General features: G+C 38.8%; 1 protein-coding gene across 3 annotated transcripts in view; it reads left to right on the top strand.

Moving 5' to 3' along the window:
• pak4 (p21 protein (Cdc42/Rac)-activated kinase 4) overlaps positions 1-15444 on the top strand; it is a 59024-nt gene that overhangs the window by 22910 nt on the left and 20670 nt on the right. For 2 of the 3 annotated variants that reach the window (XM_012868301.3, XM_021319390.2), the window contains exons 2-6: positions 5291-5527; positions 9085-9302; positions 9377-9572; positions 10649-10885; positions 12477-12935. In XM_012868301.3, the coding sequence (XP_012723755.2) occupies positions 5327-5527; positions 9085-9302; positions 9377-9572; positions 10649-10885; positions 12477-12935 (1311 nt within the window). In that variant the 5' untranslated portion in view covers positions 5291-5326. The remainder of the gene's footprint in view (positions 1-5290; positions 5528-9084; positions 9303-9376; positions 9573-10648; positions 10886-12476; positions 12936-15444) is intronic. The other variant, XM_021319391.2, reaches the window with a different exon arrangement.

Genomic DNA, 15444 nt, shown 5'->3' with positions numbered 1-15444 from the left:
TTAACTCAAAAGGAGATTATAAAGTTTGCCTCACATGACCAATCAGCTGTTTCGGCTACCGGCGTCTTCTCAGATAATCCCATAACGCAGGAAAAATCCGCGGTCTGTGGTCCGCGCTGGTTAGCGACATCCACTTCCTGTTTATTACAGCCAACGTCGACGTATGACGACGTTACGCTGTGCGTCTCCTGCTTAATCCGCTACTAACCAGTAAACGTTTTTCTTTTTGCGATATTTTAAAAGTTCGCTCAAAATTCTCACAAGAATTGGATGCAAACAAAGCGACTGTTTCAAAGTTTTTCCATCCGTCTTCTAAATCTTCTGAGCCCGTTTCTTACTGGAAAAATTACTGAAACGTAATGATTTTGATCATTCTGGTAGTGAAGTAATGTTCCTGTAGTTTTAATACTTAATCTCAAATCTTTAAAGGGTTTTGCGGTTTATAAAGTAGCAATAATACAGAAAACTTAATTTCAAATTTGGACATTTATCAAGTTGGTTGAGCTTTTGAAATCATATTTTCTATCAGGAATATTTGCAATATAGATAATAATGGGTTGAGTTGACAAAAATTGTACTCAAGAGTAGCACTACTTCTGCATATTTTTACTCTAGTAAAAGTAAAAAGTTGACAGCCAATAAATTACTAAAGAGTAATTCAAGTATTCAATAAGAAGGCTACTGAAGTACTGAGTAACTAATCGTAACAATTGATGATTCAGTTTTTTAAATATGCAATTGGACAGACAAAAATATAAGGTTATGTGAAAATCCTGGTATATTAAAGGCAAAAATGAAAATAATTCAAAGAATAACGAAATTACACAATAACATATTCAGGCAGAAGAAACACTTTACGTTAAACTTGAAAGCAATACTGACAGCAGTTAATGTATATAAAGTATGTTAGAACAGTGCAAATGACAATAAATGCTGTTTACTGTACGTTAATCTGACCTCCAAATGGCTCAGTGAGCTCAGCAGGTAGAAAATAACATTAAAATAACAAAGCTAAGAAGTCTCACTTTAACATAAACTCCAGGTTTCTGTCTCTCTGGTGCATTTTTTGGTTCAAACAAATCAGTTCTTTACTGATGAAGTTACTCACAGCAACTAGAGTAGCTAGAACTTTTACTCAAGAGTAGCGATAATTGAGTAATAACATGAAGTAAAAGTAAAAAGTACAGCACAGCAGAAATACCCCAAGTATATTTTGTTCAAAAGGTTACTCAAGTAAATGTAACTAGTTAAATTATTACCCAGCTCTGCCCACAGGTGGAGTGGTGGCCTAGTTTTTAGAGCAGGGTGCAAGTTCCCTGGTTCGATTCCCACAGCCTGCCGCTGTGGGTCCCTGACCCTTAACCACAGAATGCTCCCAGGGGGCCACACAGTGACGGCCCACTGCTTCCTAAGGGATGGGTTGAATACAGAAGACACATTTCATCGGAAAGTACATAGTTACAACAAGAAATAAAGACTATTATTATCATTAGATGGATTCATATCGTCTGTTATTTCAATTCAATTCAATTAAACTTTATTTATATAGCGCCAATTCATGAAACATGTCATCTCAAGGCACTTTACAAAGTCAAATTCAATCATATTATACATATTGGTAAAAAAAATTCCTATATAAGGGAACCAGTTGATTGCATCAAGTCTCTCCAAGCAGCATTCACTCCTCCTGAAAGAGCGTAGAGCCACAGTGGACAGTCGTCTGCATTGTTGATGGCTTTGCAGCAATCCCTCATACTGAGCAAGCATGAAGCGACAGTGGAGAGGAAAACTCCCCTTTAACAGGGAGGAGAACCTCCAGCAGAACCAGAACCAGGCTCGGTGTGAACGCTCATCTGCCTCCATCCACTGGGGCTTAGTTACTTGTGAAAACGCCTTTTCTAGTGTCGGGTCTCGCTCTCTGTGTGCTGATGTTTTTTAACGACGGGGATGTTGGCGTCTGGGTTTCTTTTCTGGGTGTTTCTGGGCGGGCCTCGCCTCACATCAAACGCTCCTGCTGTGCTCCTGGCCTCTAACTTGTGATCCGCCCAGATCGGCCGAGTCAGCGCTCCCACCATCCCTGCATCTTTTTCCCTTCAGCTCTGTTTTGGATAACTTGGTAGTAAATAAATAGAGAAAAAAAACTGTTGGGTGCATTTAAAATCATAAATCCTCTCGACCTCCTGGAGCAGACTTGCATGTTGGGAAGCAGCAGGATTCACTTTTTATTACTGGGAGTATTTTCTCTTCAACCTCCAGGCTTTTATTTAGTCAAACCACAACAACCTCTGATTTTTGTAGTTTTGCGCGCTAGGTGGACGTTCCTCTTCCTCCTGGAAATGTTTGGCAGCAGCGCGGGATTACTGCTGTTCAGCGGGCAAAGTGAAAATATTAGTGGCGCAGCGATTGTTCAGCTGGTGACCCGTAAATAAAGACTTTCGGCTTGACCGGACTTAACCAGCAGTTATTTCTCTGGCCATTTAAATGCTGCATTAGTATTTCTCCTATTGCACACAAGCTCTTAGAAAAGCGTGTAGAGATTGTAGTTTACCGTCTGTTTCACACGATGGACCATCTGAGACGTAGAGAAACATTTTACATTTAAAATATTGAGGGAGATGGGTAATTTCTTATTTTATTTTGCTGTCTGTAAGGTTTTTTTTCTCTTCATCACAACATTTTGTAACAGATGTGAAAATGCTACAGATAGACCTATTTGTCCTCCCTTCATCAGCCTCCTGTGGATCACAGAATTAAATTTAATCCTAATGTTGGCTCATAAATGCCCAAACGGGCTCCTTAGATCAGCCGACCAGCTGCTTTTTGTTTCACACACAAACTTGGAGATCAAGTTTTTTATTTTTTCTGTTGTCGGTCCAAAAACTTTTCAACATGTTAACTTTAAAGATTCAGACTTCCCTGCTTCCTGTCTTTTTCAGCAGCGTTTGGACCAATCAGAGGCGACGGCACCAAATGTTTTTTATTTTTTATATTCTGTAGTACTCCTGTACTGCAGAGGTACAAATACTTCATTACCTTAAGTAGAAAGTTTGGTTATTTATACTTTAGTGGAGTAATAATTTTTCTGCATTTTACTTTCTACTCCTTACATTTTAAAAGTAGTCTTATTCTATTTTATTTCAGCCTGTTTTTTATTCTGGCTTGTCAATAAAAAAGAAAATCAAATTTTCAGATAAATAGCGCTACCTGAACAATGATTATGGTTGTGGTTGGAGGCAGAACTGCACCAAGCTGTTTGCCAAACGCCACGACAAAAACATTAAAGTTTTAGGATTTTTTTTTTTGATTGATTGATTAATCATTTATTTTGACAACACTGTCTGCTGTATACAGACGCCCATACAAGGGTAATTGTTATAAGAGGGTATTGCTCTCATTTTCATGTCCAGTTTTATTATGTTGCATTAAATCCTGCAGCTACGCTTAGATGTTCATTTACATTCTAATAATAAATAACAGCTTATTGTTAATATGTCTTTGAAGTTTCACTTTTTGCACCAATACTTGATGCTCAGTGTTGCACCTAAACAGACCTTTTATTATCCAATCCCTATTTCTTTCAATATTAACATCATCCTCTACGATTATAGTAATGGTGGGAGGGTTACTTCTACTTTAATACTTTGACTAGTTTTATATCCAGTACATTTATACTTTTACTTGAGTAACAGGTGTGAGTTGATACTTCTACTTCTACAGAAGTATTTTGACACCCGGTATCTACATTTCTACTTGAGTAATAGGTGTGAATACTTTTGACACCCGTTAATTTCAGGCTTATTTCTGTAAATAAGTGACTTATAAGTCTCCACAATGCCGTCTTGTGAAGATAAGCTTATTTTTAATACAAATGTTACAGATAATAATTGTCATTCACTGAAAGAGCATTATTCCCTTACTCTGAATAACGTTTAGCATCAAATTAAAATGTTCAATGTTGAGTCAAAAACCGTGAATCACATCAGGTTAAATCTGTGTTTTCTGCTCTTTTATCTTCAGCGTTTAATTGAATTGTTGGCAGTTTATTAGAGCTGCACAATATATCACATCAAATTCATTGTTGTTGCAATAAGCAGCGATGCACATCATGAAAAAAAACGTCCCAGCCTGTAATAAATGTTATATACCAGGCATATGATTGTGGACACTTGACGTTTAATGCAACTTAAGATTTAGAGCGAAAGGAAGTGATTAAGGTAATAAAAAAAACTGTTTCATTTGAAACATTTTAAATGTTTTTTTAACCTGGATAATCTTGTTATCAATGCAGAAATCCAACCATTATTTCATTGCATATTTTCCTAATGTGAAGCAGTCCTGCAGTGACTCTAGATATAGATCACATAGATTCCTGCTAGCTGCTTGTTTCCAGGTTTGTTGTTGCGTTACACCTAAGCTTTAGTTTAACTCGGCTTCAGTTATAAATTTAATATTTTTCCTCACTGCCGGTATCACCTTGCAGACCAAGTATTGTTTTTATTTTTAGTAGCTGTTTTCTACTTTTATCTTACGTTCTCCATTTACATCGGCGGACCCAGTGATGCTGAGACGTGTTCGTCCCATCCTCTATCGGCTAATTTAGACGAGCGAGATCATAAAAGCTGCTCGTTATGTTCAGGGAGTGACCTTTTTTAAAGATGCTTCTCCGTCTCCTCAAACCGTCATCCTCCTCCAAACTGGGGGAGACGCTTGAAGCTGTTGTCTTGTTATCAGCCTTGGGTTGAAGCTCTGGCTGTGCCTCCTGATGGCCTTCAGCTAAAGGTCAGAGGCAGAGAGAGGCCGCCATGCAATCTGATGAGCTTTCTGATGAAGTGTTCCAGTGTATGGGTTGTTAATTTAGCGAAATGTATGCATACACTGCGAAAATAGAGCTAAAAATAAGAAAATTTTTCTTGAAATGTAAGTATTTTTCCGCGATTTGAGAAGGTAAATAGGACTATTTGCCAATGGAATAAGATTTTTGCACTTAAAATAGGAACAACTTATCTCCATCACCTTATTTCAAGTGCAGCATATCTAATTACCTTATTTTAGGGGTAGAACTACTCATTCCATTGGCAAAGAATCTTATTGACCTGCTCAAATCAAGGGCAAATACATTATTTTCAAGAACATTTCACTTATTTTTAGTTCTCTTTTTGCAGTGTAGCACTTTTATTGTGTAATTTGTGTTTATAGCTGCAACTCTGTTTTTGCTTTTCTGCTGCATTTGTTTGCTAATCACGTCTAAATCCTGCGTTTTGTCCCACAACCTTCTCCTCCGTCGATGCAGATCTGATGCTCGCTTGCAGCGGCAGCCTCGGCCACCATGTTTGCCAAAAAGAAGAAGCCTCGAGTCCAGATCTCCGCTCCGTCCAACTTCGAGCACCGCGTGCACACGGACTTTGACGAGCAGGAGCAGAAGTTTGTGGGGCTGCCGCGGCAGTGGCAGTCCCTCATCGAAGACACGGCGAAGAGGCCCAAACCTTTCATCGACGCGACGGTCATCACTACCGTAGAACCGCGAAAGGTGGGGCTTAGCCACAAACGCTGCTCTCTCAATACTGGACTGAAAAACAAAAAAAATAATAATCTGAATACATTGTTTATAAAGGCACAAACTCAAAATAATCCCATTTTGTTCAAGCACTTACGTCAGCTGAAAGCTAGTTGGAATCTCCTACATAGAACCGGTAGAGCAAGAAATGTTGTCGTCTGCATAAAGGTTCACTTTACAAAATCATTTCAAATTCAAAAATACTTTATTGATCCCAAAGGAAAATTAGATAAAAAAAATATGTTTTAACAGTAATTATATTTTTCCAATGTTATTGAAACCACATTTTTTATTAAACCTGGCATATGTGCAATTTTAAAATTATTGTGAAGAATAACCCTTTTTTTTACATTACATATTAAGGCTGGACGATAATTAAATAACAATATATATCGAGCGACAGATGTATATCGACGATAGAGAAAAAAAAGAATCAATAAAAAGTTCAATAGAATAACAGTTTTCCTTACTTTTACATTCTAGCCATGTAGGTTTATATTACATCATTACATCCTCCCAGCCAATCACAACGCAGACCCAGGAACCAAGCTCCGCCCCCTTCAGAGACTTCAGAGAGCAAGCATTCTTTTTTCTTATTTAAAAACAGTCGTTTTGGTAAAGTTTGGTTGAGTTTCAATTCAGTGTTTGTGTGATCTTTATCTAAAAATAGGTTGCTAAGCAACAGCATAAAATGGGCAGGACTGCACTTAAAATATATGTTTTGAATTTGTTGATAATTATCGACATCGATCAATGTGATTTTTATTTTATTGATATAGTTTTTTCTATATCGTCCAGCCCTATTAAATAATACAACAGTGATGATGACAGACTGCCTTTCAAACTTCTCAAACCTCAATGCATGTTCTGGCAATTTTATTTTATGGATAAATATAGAACAAAGTAGTGCATAAATGTAAAGTGTATGAAAAAAAATTATGCATAATTTTTTTTTAACATTTTATTTTACAAATAAATCTGGTGTGGCTTGATATTCAGCCCCCCGGGGTTAATACTTAGCGGTTTTACTGCTGTTGCAGATGCAACTCCTTTAGGGTACGTCTCTTATCAGAGTTACACTAAACCTGCTGGGTTCCTTGGTCTTTATGAAGCTGGTTGTTCACTAATGTTCTCTAAAGAACCTCTGAGGCCTTCACAGAACAGCTGCGCTGCAAAATCGGAACTAGAAATTAGTAAAATGTTCTTAAAATGAGTGTATTTGTCCTTGATTTGAGCAGGTAAATAAGATGATCTGCCAATGGAATAAGATTTATGCACGTAAAATAGGAACAACTCACCTCCATGATCTTATTTCAAGTGCAGGATGTCTAATTATCTTATTTTATGAGTCAAAATACTCATTCCATTGGCAAATAATCTCAAATCAAGGATAAATACATTCACTTTAAGAACATTTTACTTATTTTTAGATCTGTTTTTGCAGTTTGCAATTATATATTATGCAGGGCTATCAGAGTAAAGGATGCCACACTGAAATTTCTTTATTAAAACATTTTCCTCCTCCTTGACATTTATACACAGAGTTGTGTTGATCTGTCGCTTAAGGTGCCCCCAAAATACGTTATTTCTTTAGGTTGTAACGTGACAAATGCAAACAGTTTACTGGGTTAATAGTTTTGCGAGGTACTATAATTGTCATTCTTCATATATTTGTACGCATGGTTTGTTATTTCTCCCAGAAAACCTTTAAAATAACTCTTAACCAACCAAAGTCACCCAGTTATATTGTTTAAGACTGCTGTGGCCGATCGAAACAAACAGCTCCTCTCGTGATAACACAACTATAACTGCAATAACCTGTGCAATAACTAATGTGCAATTACTATTTTTATAACTAATGTGCAATTACTATTTTTATAACTAATGTGCAATTACTGTTTTTATAACTAATGTGTAAATACTATTTAATACCCTGTGCAATAATCCTGCTAAATAGGAGACTTCAGCAACCTCACTGTTGTTCTTTACCTGGTATCACTTTAATGCACAACACCAAATCCACACTACAAAAATGTAACTAAAATAAGTCAAATGTTCTTATTTTAGTTACAATGGAATAAGACTTTTACACTTAAAATTGGAACAACTCGTCTCCATCGTCTTATTTTGAGTGCAGTATATCTATTTATCTTATTTTAGGAGTCAAAATACTCACTCCATTGGCAGATGATCTTATTTATGTACTGAAATCAAGGACAAATACACTAAGTTCAAGACAATCTGATTTATTTTTAGTTCTGTTTTTGCAGTGCATATGTATATAAGTCACCTAAATATACATAAGTCAACCTAAATCTCTGCTTTATTTTATTTTTTTCTTTCTCTTGATCCACAGTATATATGTGGACACACTGTATAAACCTCACACTGCAAAAACGAAACAAAAAAATAGTTGAATTTTCTTTAAATGAGTGTATTTGTCCTTGATTGTAGCATGCAAATAAGATGATTTGCCAATGGAATAAGATTTATGCACTTAAAATAGGAACAACTCATCTCAATCATCTTATTTCAAGTGCAGTATGTCTAATTATCTTATTTTAGGGGTAAAAATACTCATTCCATTGGCAGATCATCTTATTTATCCTGCTCAAATCAAGAACAAATACATTAAGTTCAAGACAATCTGACTTATTTTTAGTTCCGTTTTTGCAGTGCATGCACCTTTTCCTCTTTTTGGCACCTTCTTTTGATTATTGAGCCGATGTGACACGTGAATTCCTCCACTGTGAGATCAATAAAGTCTAATTCAGGGGTGTCAAACATACGGCCCGCGGGCCGGATCCGGCCCGCCGAACAATTTAGTCCGGCCCTGTGGCTAAATGCATCATCATTATAAAAAAAAAAAATTGTATTTTTTTATTTTTTATTTTTTTTATTTATTTTTTTTTTTTCCAGTGTCCTGTCTGGCAATGTGGCAATAATATGCCACAAAGAGCTCATCAGATTTGACTTTCACAAGTGGACAAGATAAAAGGAAGAGAATGATAAAACAATTATTGAAAAAAACATGTACTTCGTTTAATTGAAAATATGCACTTCCTATATTGTCCACGAGGAGCGCTGTGTTTTAATTAGCAGATTAAGCTTCAGGTGTGGAAAAATTCAAATCATTTCTTAACATCTGTTTGATGTATTTTGTCATGCAGGACAGTGTTTTTAAGTTCCAAAAAATGTGAATAAATGTTTTTCAACATTGTATAATCACTGTGATCAGTTCTTATGCATAATGCACAAGTAAATGTTTAACTGAGTAAAAGTATTGTTGAAATTGCACATAATTTTCTTAAAAACGCTGAGGTTATTCATAATATATTGTGTAAAAGTGAAATTCACTTAATATAAAAATCAACAAGTCCACATTTATTAGTTCTATTTAATCTTGCAATGAGTTTACTCGTGTGGCCCTCTTGAGATCAGATTAAGCTGTATGCGGCCCCTAAACCAAAATGAGTTTGACACCCCTGGTCTAATTTATCTTAAATATTCCCCCCCTTATAAACCTCAAGACGATCGTGAGAGGCACCAAGCTGGGATCGGACGGCTCGTTAACATGGCTGCTGGACGAGTTCGACACCATGTCCGTGACTCGCTCCAACTCCCTGCGACGAGGCAGCCCCCCCACTCAGCCTCGCAGGGACTCCGGCTCCTCGGGCGGCGTGGCCGGAGAGCAGGAGAACGGAGACCCTCAGCACAGGCACTACGCGCACCCAGATAGACAAGACAGGTAAGAAAAAACCAGAGGTTGTCTGAAGAAACAAAGAGGTTTAGACTAACCGACTAACCGCATCGCTCTGCCAGACACAGGCAGGACCACCAGGCGGGAGGTGACCCACGCCACGGTCAGCGAGGCACCCTTCCTCATCCGAGAGACGAGGGAATGCACGGCCGGCCCCAACAGCAGCCCCGGGGCCAAGAGCCCAGCAAGGCCTACAGGGAGCGGATCGGGTCGGGACAGCACCCCCCTGCTCACAGAGACAGAGATCCTCGGGACCAGGTGCAGCAGCGCCGCATCCAAACCACTTTAGTCTGGCACTGCTTTCTCTAAAAGAGCCGATCAATCTGACACAGATCGCATTCAACCGGTTTTTCCTTCAGGGGTTCTGATCAGCGGTCGGCAGCTGAAATACAGAGAAATCCGCTTTCTTTGGTCATCAGCCCCCTAAAAATGAACAATTTCCACCGTTTTAAATCTATAAACATGTCAAATAAGCTCATAATCTTTAATTCTCCTTGTTTTTTTTTTATGTTAATGCATTAATTAGGATAATTTTTGGCATTCCTCTTTTTTTCCTCTCGTATTCAATAGAAAAAAGTTAGTACTCCATCACAGAACCTGCTTCACATATTGTCTGTAGCAAAATTGAAGAACTAGAATAATCCTTAATCATCCCATAGTGGGGAAATTCAGGTGTTTCAGCAGCAAGTAAAAGTAAAGTAAAAGTGCAGTATATCTATTTATCTTATTTTAGGAGTCAAAATACTCACTCCATTGGCAGATGATCTTATTTATGTGCTGAAATCAAGGACAAATACACTAAGTTCAAGACAATCTGACTTATTTTTAGTTCTGTTTTTGCAGTGCATATATATATATATATATATATATATATATATATATATATATATATATATATATATATATATATATATATATATATATATATGTGTGTGTGTGTGTATATATATATATATATATATATGTATATGTGTATATGTGTGTGTGTGTCACCTAAATATACATAAGAAAATTGTCCTCAACAGAAGAAAAAATACTATACAGTAATAAAAAAACGGCATTAAATTGTGCAAAAATGTACAACATAATTATAAAATAAGTATTTTTTTTTATATAATTATAAAAAAGCAACAGACTACAAAAGAATAATAATTAAAAAAAAATCACAATTGGTCAAAATTGGAATCAGCAGTTCAGGTCTCAAAGAAAACTAGAAACCGGTATCAGCATCTCTTCTTTTACATTTAGTCCCGATTCATAGTTAAATCTGCAGTTTTTATCCTCCTGCATGCGATAAACATCAGTGCAGCTAAGACCGTGTGCTTTTTATTCAGGACCAGGTGGTTCGCAGGGGGGACCAAGCCAGCGACCACAGGCCCAAGTCCAGCTATGTGGCACGCGAGGGCAGTCCCACGTCTCCGAGGGACAAGAGGCCGCTCTCAGGGCCCAACATCCGAACCCCAAACCTGCCGATGACTGAAGGTGTGATGAAGACCGCCCAACAGAACGCACGGCCGTTCAACACGTACCCGAGGACAGACAGCGAAGGTGGACGCAGTCCCACGGGACAGGTGACCGACTCTTTTTGCCTCCTGCTCGCCTCCCTTTGATTCAGCGCATTAACGCCTGCAACCTGCTGTTCCTTCAATGCCGATTTGCTGCGGCCAGAATTCAATCTGACATCTTTCATTGCAATTTGTGACCCGGGTTACCTTTAAGGCGCGCCAATGTGCGTCACCCGTTTAGCTTCATGAAAATGACACTGGGTTCCAAGCAGGGTCCGAAATTAACACTCGCCAGGCGCCAGATGCGAGTAAATTTTCCGTTTGGCGAGTAAATTTCAGAAAGCGAGCTAGCTGCCACGTGGCGAGTAAATGTTTGCACCAAATTAGTCGTGTTTTTCAGTCATTCTTGTTTGTTTCAGGTCTTCTGGCAACAAACGTACACAAACACGTGTGACACGAGAGTAGGGCTGGGCGATAAATCGATTTAATCGATTAATTCGAATTTACAATTCTTTAAGATTTCATTTTTGGAAAATCTGGATTTTATTTTGCCAATATACTCATTGGGTTTCCATGAAGAGAACAGCATGTGATGCTGAATATATGTTTAGGCAAATGTATTGTCAAAATATTGTTAAGTGGAAACTTTTTTATTACCAAAATACGAGATACTTTATTTACTTATTTACTTTTTTTTTTTAACTTAGTTTGAAGTTCACAAGTGCAGTGAAGCCTGTTCTTAGCTCAATGTGTAATACCACTAGCAGCAAATGTTTTGTTATATTTTCATTGTTTATAATGGCACGGCTGCCATCTTGTTTTACAAGCATGTTTCACTGCTTGTTTTTAGTTGCACTTTGAATTCAGGTCAACTCCCTGACGAAATACTTGACATAAAAAGCAAGGTTTTAAAATAATAAATAATAATAATATCTTTAATTTCTTTTTATGAAACAAAAAGGAGGAAAAAATCGATTAATCGGATTTGGTATGATAAAATCGGAGATTTATTTTTTAATCCATATCGCCCAGCCCTACACGAGAGCGACGGCAGCTACGTCGTGTCCATTTGCTAACAGCTAGCCTTTAGCTCAGGCTAATTTTGTAGCGGGATTATGTGAAGATATTTAGTAGGAGTCAGTCAGAATTTTTATTTTGGCTGGTAAATAAAATATGCTTGGCCGGTTGATTCTTACATCTACAGGCCAACTTGGCCGGAGAATCAGGAAGTTAATTTCACTGGGTTCCAAGAAGGGCGTGGATTAAATTTGTTTTATTTTATTCACATTTAACTCATAATGCAAGTTAAGAAAAAAAGTTAAAGTGCTGGATGTCACCGTGATTATTGAGGCAAAGGGGGTCACTTTATTGATGCTTGTATTTTTAACTTGCCACAATTTAGAATGCAGGAATGTTTACGTTCATGCGTTGATTTTTACTCAGCCGTCAATTTCATGCTATAAATATCAAATTTTTATGCACGATTCCCCTTTTCTTTTCAAACGGCAACATAATTTAAACATGGAAGCTCTTTAACTTAAATCCGTTCTTATTGGCGCCACCATTTTTATACATGGAGGTTGTTTCTGTGGAGTGTGTCACCTTTCCCTTTGACTGGATCCGGTGTTTATGCTGTTTTTTCCTCTCTGACGTCCAGGTGGGCCGACACCATGAAGCCTCTCCTCAGAATGGACCCTCCAGCAGCTCCGCCCGAGGTTCTTCCACCTCCAAGCCCCCAATGAGCCACCCGCAGTCCCATCACGCCTCCCACCCCATCCTGACCCCCGAGTCCTCTCAGCACCCGCACACCCCTCACCCCAATGTCCCGGCCCCACGTCCCCCTGTGCCCTCCGGGCCCCCGGCATCAGCCGGTCCGCCTCAGGGCCGCTCGCCCCAGAAGGAGCCCCAGAGGGTTTCCCACGAGCAGTTCAGAGCGGCGCTACAGATGGTGGTCGACCCCGGCGACCCGCGCACCTACCTGGATCACTACATCAAGATCGGCGAGGGGTCCACGGGAATCGTCTGCATCGCCACGGTGAAGACCAACGGAAAACTGGTCGCCGTGAAGAAGATGGACCTGAGGAAACAACAGCGCAGAGAACTTCTCTTCAACGAGGTACGAACAGGGTTCCCACAGGTCCTTGAAATCCTTGAAAGTTTGTGAATCTGAAAAAATAAATTCAAGGCCCTTGAAAGTTCTTGAAAACAGCCAAAAAAAAACACCTTATCCTTGAAAGTCCTTGAATTTTTTTTGTGGGGTTGAAAGTTCACACGGATGACGACTCATGTGTCATTATTTTACTACCACACGATCTTTTAAAATTATGTTGATTCCGCAGACTTTTAATTTGCAAAAGTACGTTTGCTCTTCTTCGTTAGTTGGTAGGCTACGGTTTAGGCCAATAGGTTACATTCACGCAGTGTTGCCAACTCAGCGACTTTGTCGCTATATTTAGTGACTTTTCAGAGTCAAAGTCAAAAACTAGCTTAATCAAAGATGAAAGTAAGTGAAACAAATTGATATAATTCTGAACATCTCAATCCTGCACTTTTTTCCATAAAATTCCATAAACGGTAGGCTAATGTACATCTTATATGTAATGTAGTATGGCATAGCCATGTACTGTGGATATAAATGTAGGCTATGAATATGATCAATATCAATGTAGGCTATAAATTAAGTCCACTTTCTTGCATTGCTTCTGACCCAACAACTTCTATGCCGTTTAGTCTTTTATTGAATTTGCATTGTATTAAAATATGATAACCTATTCAGCGGTCACAGTAGGTAAATGCCGCCACGTGTGGTCCTTGAATTTGAGGAAATTGGTCCTGGAAAGTCATTGAAAGGTCCTTGAATTTGATGTTCACCAAGGTGTGGGAACCCTGTACGAATTTTAAGATCCGGCAGGCTGCTTGACCCGGAGACGGCAGATTGTAGCCGTATGTACCCGGGAGGAGAGGGTCACCTCATCAGAGATGCTTCAGAAAACTAAGATAGAAGATCGGCTTTAAGGTGTGCAAACTAAATCTGGGCTGTCTGCAGTTCAAACTTCCACTAAATAAGAAAACAACACAGTCCGGTAAATCAAACTGTATTCAACTCCGTCGTAAAATAAACGGTGCACAAAAATACGCTCACTTATTGATTCATTCCTCTTCCGCAAATCCCTCAAATTCTTCATCTTGAGAGTTAAACAGCGGTGCGACTTCGGCATCGAGCATCGCCGGATCCCTCTCTTCATTATCCGAGTCAGACATTACACTCAGGCAGTTTTGTGGACTGCTCGGGGGTCCTGTTACAGGGCTGATCAGGTAGTGACCACTGAGCTATATAATACACTGGAGTGCTGATTTTGCCGAAAAACTGAAGTCACTGGCCGCCATCTTGCTACTCCCTACTCTCACAGAATCCCATAGGATTTGGTTGCAACAACAAGCAGTTTTCTGGCTGAGTGAAAACGTTTCACAGGTAATTCTACAGTCAGTGGATGTACTAACACTATCAACTACTAGGAAATTAGGTGCTGAAATATTTTACATGATATTCTTATTAAATATATATATATATGTATATATAAGTATGTGTATATGTATATATGTATATATATGTATACACATATGTAAATATATGTTTTTTTATATTATTTATATATTTATAAATGTTAAACATATATGTTTAAATGAATAAAATGCAAAATATTTCAGCACATGACTTTCTCAGTACTTGATATTTTTAGAACATAAAATAAAAGTATATGGCATTTGACATTTTAAAAGTCTTAAGCCCCCCCTGAACATGAGAAAATCCTCGTTATTCGATGCTGTAGCGCACATATTCCTTAGTTACTGGGGGGAAATAGGGAGTACCAATATGGCGGCTGGTGGCTTCAAAGCGACTCGTTCAAACAGACGGTGATTAGCACTCCAGTGTATTATATAGCTCAGTGGTAGTGACACTTAGCCTCAGTCCGTATCCCCTTACAGAGTAATGACTCTTTAGTAAAAGCGGAAGTGCGTCAGCGGTCGCCATAAGTGCTGTCCGAATAGTCAGTAAGGAAGGAGTTAAGGAAAGGAGCCTTTATGCTTCCTCCCGCGGCTAGTTTATCCTAGGAACTCCGCAATGTCCCTCGCCGGCGCTGAGAACCCTTAAGGTATCCCACAGTCCTTTGCGTGGCATGACGTATCAGCACAACACGGAAATCTGCAAAAATGTCCGGAGAGAAGAGAGCGCACACTTTCGTTGTTCATTTTCAGAACGCTGTAGGCCCGGAATTGACTCGCATCGTCCATCTCCGTGTCCGTCACGTAACGACGTTACGAGTTAAAGGCTGTCCGGAGTCGCCACAGCAGTCCAAAGCTCCTTTCCTCCCCATGATAGAGTTCTTACGGTTGACCCCATGAAAGGTCAGGGAACAGGAGCTAGAAGATATTATTAAGGGTATTTGGTAGGGTTGGGAATTGAAAAGATTTTCATGATTCCGATTCCCTTATCGATTCTGTGAAACGATTCGATTCCTTTTCGATTCTCTTTTCGATTCCAATTTGGGGAAAAAAGGAGAAAAAACAGTTTGATGATGAGCATCAACTTTGTTTACTTAACTATCACACGACCTTACCAACTA

Source organism: Fundulus heteroclitus, chromosome 18, assembly GCF_011125445.2.
Source record: "Fundulus heteroclitus isolate FHET01 chromosome 18, MU-UCD_Fhet_4.1, whole genome shotgun sequence".
Lineage (NCBI taxonomy): Eukaryota > Metazoa > Chordata > Actinopteri > Cyprinodontiformes > Fundulidae > Fundulus > Fundulus heteroclitus.
This window is presented reverse-complemented; position numbering and strand designations above follow the sequence as displayed.